The sequence below is a fragment of the Ammodytes marinus genome, assembly GCF_949987685.1.
Source record: "Ammodytes marinus genome assembly, chromosome: 21".
In the NCBI taxonomy this organism is placed as follows: domain Eukaryota; kingdom Metazoa; phylum Chordata; class Actinopteri; order Uranoscopiformes; family Ammodytidae; genus Ammodytes; species Ammodytes marinus.
In genome coordinates, this window is record NC_137225.1 from 19,857,124 (window position 1) to 19,862,859 (window position 5,736).

Consider the following 5,736-nt stretch of genomic DNA (forward strand, 5'->3'; position numbering starts at 1 on the left):
CTTCATAGAGCAATAAAAGACAGCTAAAACCGGTTTTGGGGATTTCAACACATATAGAGCCTTGTGCAAGGTGTGGAGGTGATGCACTTCATGTCTGTACCAGTCTTTGCTCATCTCTTTTAACACAGTCACAGGAATCCCTCAAATACACATTCAATTCTGCTCCTGAGTCACTGAGTTCACCATAGTGAAGTGTTGTTGCCTTTTATGAATGACACCTTTTTTACACACATACTGTACATGAGCAATACATCACCATTATAGTCACTAATTAAACAATCTGTATTGGCGTGAAGCAAGGTATGAGTTCCTACTAGGCAAAATGTTGGTGTTTTAGGAGGAATATTTAAAGAACAGCCCATTGCATTCCCCCAGGACCAAAGTGCAGCATGCATTGGATACACTTTTTATCATAAAATACATTTACACATCTAGATCCTTGTATCTTCAGTGTATACTTTCCTTCAGTTCATGAGGATATTACCAAGACTTTATCCAGCTTTCAGCAGACGCATTTAAAAGCATGCATGCATGCACACATACTTCCTCTACTGATTCTAGGGGGACCAGTCAAAGTATTTTCCGCTAGTGGAATACAATGAAAGCACATGAAGGGAAAGCTCAATAGCTGTGGAGCTGTCAGGAAATATAAAACCAACAGGAGCTGTGTGTGTGTGTGTGTGTGTGTGTGTGTGTGTGTGTGTGTGTGTGTGTGTGTGTGTGTGTGTGTGTGTGTGTGTGTGTGTGTGTGTGTGTGTGTGTGTGTGTGTGTGTGTGTGTGTGTGTGTGTGTGGGTGGTACCAGTTCCCATATTAAAACCAAGTAAAGAGCTGGAATGTACACTTATTTCTGCCCAGCAAAAAAACATATTCTCCTCAGGAAATATTTTGTATGAGTGATAGGTTTATGCACTCTGACATCAAAACTGTGTGTGAGGAATTCTCTTGGCTGCACTGGTTCGTTCAGCATTTCATTTCCAGTCATTTCAGCTGAATGAATGTACCTTAGGAAATGTACAGAAGTGACACATCCACATTGTTACAGTGAGTCATCTCAGTAGGATTACGAGGATTCTCAAAACTTTTCCTCTTACCCATCCGACTATAGGTACACTCGCCGGACAGCAAAAGTGGCTTCATGTTGATGCAAGTCTGATATTCCACAATCTTTTCTTTTCTTGCTTGGGTTGCTGTGAAGTAATTCAAGAGGGTGGTGCTAGTACTTTTCCAACCCATGCCAGCCTACTTTTTTTCGTTGTTGCCTCATCTCTCCAAAGAAACAATTTAAAGTTAAGTTTATCAGAAGAAGGTGCACTCACAACCAGGAGCTACCTTTGACAGCAACAAGTAACTTCACAAGGTAAGGTTTTTAATTGTATGTAAGCTGATTATGGATGATACACATGTAGGGGAGAACGGGGTAAATAGGCACACTTTTTACTCTAGTGAGAATTGCTTATCACCTAAACATCTTTCAATAGTCATTCCTACATTAAATTGAAGCTTAAGGTGTTGGCTTGAAATGTGTACCCCTTACCTTTTCTATCTTATTGTAATAAAGAATAAATTAATCATCAAAGACATCCTTACACATTGTGACAATCAACCCCATCAAGGGGTCGGTTGTCAAACACTATGGGGTTGTTTGTCACAATGTTATCTTAATTGGAATAATCTTAAAAAGAAGGCAAGAAAGTAGAACTAAATTTGAAAGTTTAATTGCATTGTCAAGTTGACAAATAGGCCTACATAACTTACTGTAGCCTTGGCAGCTGGTCTAGTTTGGGATGCACTGGGTTGTTTTGATTTTGTTGCCCTTTTTTCTTTTGCATGCTAGCTGCCTTTTCCTGCTCTATTCTTTCCTTCTCTGGGGTGTCAGTGAGGATACAGCTTGACAATTTCTTTCGTTATTGGGTTACTTTTCTGGCTGCAGCCTTGAGATAACATGTGACAACCAACCCCCCAAAAAATGTGATGACCAACCCCAACTTGAATTTCTTGCTAGCATCAAGGCCAACAACCATCTGACAACTAATTAGCTTGCTAACCACAATCTAAACTATAGTTTACCTTTCACACTTTGTATGGGTAACAAGTGTTTTGTTATAAACCCATTGTGTAAATGCCTAGAAGAAAAATACTGAGGTGCTAAATATTTTCAATTTGACATGAAAAACACAAACAGTCGTCTCACCTCAAATTCAGCAGTCTAACTCCAAGGAAGACTATGTAGGCGACCTCTGATCCCAATTCTCGATATTTACATACCAAAATTTCACAGACAGCGCCTTCTGGTTCCGAGATATAACGATTGTGACAACCAACCCGTGTGACAAATTACCCCGTTCTCCCCTACTGATGTGTGTTTATCAACATTGCAGATGGATAATTGTCACGTAACACTTTTTTGTAATTTTAATGCAATTTATCACCAAAAGCTCTTCATGTAGGTGGATGCAGCCACAATTCTGACACATGTGATTTCTTATTGCATAGAAAATGTGTTAATTCATAGGATATGTACTGTATAGTATGAAATATTGTAACTAAAAAAGTTTAAAAAGAAAGAAACACACAAACTATAATCATCTGTCCAAAAATTTGACTTTTGACTTCTGATTCAGAATTTTACTATGACATTTATTTATTCTTTTTAAAAGAAAGACAGATTTTTTTTAAAAGAGGTTGTATTCGGTGGGAACCTCCAACTTCTTGTGACACACACCTTTGCAAATGCCAACGCAATTATTTCACAAGTCTAAATCTTGTGGCCTGTTGTGGTGATTTATAAAAAATGCAGGACAGACAGATATGACAGTTGAGGAAGTGTTACGTAACTCATCGTTTTGTAAGAGAAGTGTGCCAAGAATGCAGGTTGTGTTTGGATTGTCAAAGACAGGAAGTTAACACCTTAGGACATGCATGTCACTCATAAAAAACTAAATAGCTTCTATTTGTTTTATAGTTCCTGAAGTTGCACTTAATTTACTTAATTTAATTTTTCTAATGAGTGACATGATGGGTTTACACTTTTATGCATTTTCTGAGTTGTTTTTTTAATTACACTCACAAGTTTTATTCATTCTCTCTCCTCAGTAAGCTCCCCGAACACACAAAATGGCTGACCCGTGGCAGAAGGCATATGACTTTGCTGTTGAAGTGGCCAGAAAAGCTGGAGGGGTACGTAATAGGCATCTTTGAATGTTTGTCCTCTATGGTGCTTTCCAACATAGGGTAAAAAACTTGAAAGTAGGCTTGACTGGAGATTTTCGGGAGATTTTTTGTTTTACTTGCAATTCTGATTTACTTTTCTTTTTTCTTTGCAGGTAATTAGAACAGCCGGGGAGAGTGAAATAAAGGTCCAGACCAAGAGCTCCACTGTGGACCTTGTCACCAAGACCGATGAGAGGGTGGAGAAAATCATCATCGGCTCTCTTAAGGAAGAATTTGGAGAAGGCACACACTGGTGAGACATGGCCATGTACACACAGCTATACTGTATATCTGGGTATCTGCAGGCCCACGCTGGTGTAAGAGACATTACAACAATCGCCTGATCTTGATATTGGTCCAAATCTGTTCCTCTGTGCTGCAGTTTCATTGGAGAGGAGTCAGTCTCAAAGGGGGAGCCGTGTATCTTGACCGACAAACCTACATGGATCATAGACCCTGTGGACGGCACCACAAACTTCGTACACGGGTAAGATTGTCAATGTTTCTATTTATGAAATATTATTTTGTTAAATACCTGTAAATATATGAACGCTGCTGTAAAAAATCAGGCTCTTGATATGAAACTGCTCATTAACAGATTCCCCTTTGTGGCGGTGTCCATTGCCTTCGCTGTCAAGAAGCAGGTATGTCCAATCAAAGAAAAGAAAGTGAATTTCACAGTCGATGGAAGTTTTTTATCTGTACATTTTGTCCGTGATAACTGAAGAATGAATGTATGTTTCCAGTTGGAGTTTGGTGTGGTGTACAGCTGCTTGGAAGACAAGATGTACAAAGCAAGGAGGGGGAAGGGGGCTTTCTGCGATGAAGAGCAACTTCAGGTGTCCGATGTCAAAGGTAATACAGTCATGGCAATGTATAGTACCAAATGAACAAAATTTTAAAGCATTCAGGCAGAATCATCTCAATGAAACGGTTACACACACATTCATTCTGGAGGAGTTCTGTGCGTGTTGGCACATGTCCTACCTGTAATTACACACAACACTGGCATGTTGTCATTGCAGATATCAAGAAGTCCATTATCATCTCCGAGCATGGAACCGACAGGTCCAAAGAGAAGGTGACCAAGATCTTCTCCACTATGCAGAAGATCCTCTGCATCCCAGTTCATGGGTAAGTGGTCTTCACATGCAAACACTGACTTACTATTAGGCCCTACAAAGCAAGTAGCCTAAACCATTTGTATCTTAATCTGACATTTTTGTTTTCACCATATTAAAACTAAATATGCCTGAAAAAGTGTAATATCTGTGAAATAACGCGTACAATTTGGTGATTCAACAAAGAAACTAGGACGAACCAGCGTAACCCATTGGCTCTGCTGTTGCTCAGAGAAACAGCCAACTTGCTAACATTGGACAGCTAAAGCAAGATAGCTATATCCAGTGAAAGATAGCTGGTGACATATGTATGGCTAGCATTAGCTAAAGCTAAAACTAGATGTACTTTCACAGTGCAGTATCTGCAATGCATAGACATTATCTAGGTTCTGTATTGCATGTATTCATTTATTTTCAATGTGTGTGTCCTGCCAGGCTGCGTGGGTCCGGGACAGCTGCCACTAACATGTGTCTGGTGGCGTGCGGGGCGGTCGAGGCCTTCTTTGAGATCGGGATCCATTGCTGGGACATCGCTGCTGGAGCGGTTATTGTCCAAGAAGCTGGAGGAATACTGCTAGATGTCGACGGTGTGTATGCTTTCAGAAGTGGAGTGATAATGCAGCGTTATTGCAAAGTTAAAAGTGATTGTGGCTTAAACCCCTTTCTTAATATTGACTTTATTTTGCAATTTAGGGGGACCGTTCGATTTGATGTCTCGCAGGATGGTCTCAGCAAACAACAACATCATCGCTGAGCGGATCATTAAGGAAATTGAAATATTCCCAGCGGTGAGGGACGACGCTCCGATACAGAAGGAATGAGAACTTACAAACATATCTCAAAGATGAGAAGGAAAAAGTATACCGCTGTAAATGCCATCCTTAATAAAGTTGCTGTGCTGTAATCACCGCTGTTTGTCTTCAGTTGCATTTGTTTCATTGGGCGTTCTCTTCATACACCAATTGAAATTATCTCCAGGTCACCCTTCTGTGATTCATAGACTGATGTGGGAAACATCTGTAATTTAGCACTTTAGTACACCACACCAGCATAATTACAGTTTGCTGACACAAAGACGTATTTGGCCTGTAGCGGTGCATACATGCATTTGATCAGATCATGAATTATTCAGGTTGTAGAACCACATACACAGAAGAAGACATTTGTTTTGTTGTTTATTTGATAGTTTCCAGCTCTGCCACATGCAGGCCTGCCCACACTAATGGCTGGGCCCCTGAAAACCTCCAGTCAATGGGCCCCCCTTACCCATTACTCCTATCAACAATGAGTGTGAGTGCATCCCTCAATAAACACATACATGTGTTTGTAGAGAGACTAACTATCTTATCAACCAGGGACTTGCAGGGACAGTTGGGGGAGCAAGGGCTCATTGTTATTTTAAA

At 40.3% G+C, this 5,736-nt stretch overlaps 1 protein-coding gene across 1 annotated transcript; it reads left to right on the forward strand.

The window, feature by feature from the left end:
• Positions 1-1,216: 1,216 nt before the first annotated feature.
• LOC307267923 (inositol monophosphatase 1-like) lies at positions 1,217-5,242 on the forward strand. The gene is made up of 9 exons (XM_080050403.1): positions 1,217-1,359; positions 3,096-3,179; positions 3,326-3,465; positions 3,595-3,699; positions 3,811-3,856; positions 3,959-4,067; positions 4,238-4,346; positions 4,769-4,920; positions 5,027-5,242. The coding sequence occupies exons 2-9, from the start codon at positions 3,117-3,119 to the stop codon at positions 5,152-5,154; spliced, it is 852 nt and encodes a 283-aa protein (XP_079906529.1). The 5' UTR covers positions 1,217-1,359; positions 3,096-3,116; the 3' UTR covers positions 5,155-5,242.
• Positions 5,243-5,736: the final 494 nt, after the last annotated feature.

What these genes read in the sequence shown, in the direction of transcription:
- LOC307267923 (XM_080050403.1), top strand. Translation starts at nt 3,117, where the DNA reads ATGGCTGACCCGTGGCAGAAGGCATATGACTTTGCTGTTGAAGTGGCC. An exon ending in ACCACAAACTTCGTACACGG is followed by an intron (nt 3,700 to 3,810) that starts GTAAGATTGTCA and finishes GCTCATTAACAG; the next exon opens with ATTCCCCTTTGTGGCGGTGT. An exon ending in AATACTGCTAGATGTCGACG is followed by an intron (nt 4,921 to 5,026) that starts GTGTGTATGCTT and finishes TTTGCAATTTAG; the next exon opens with GGGGACCGTTCGATTTGATG.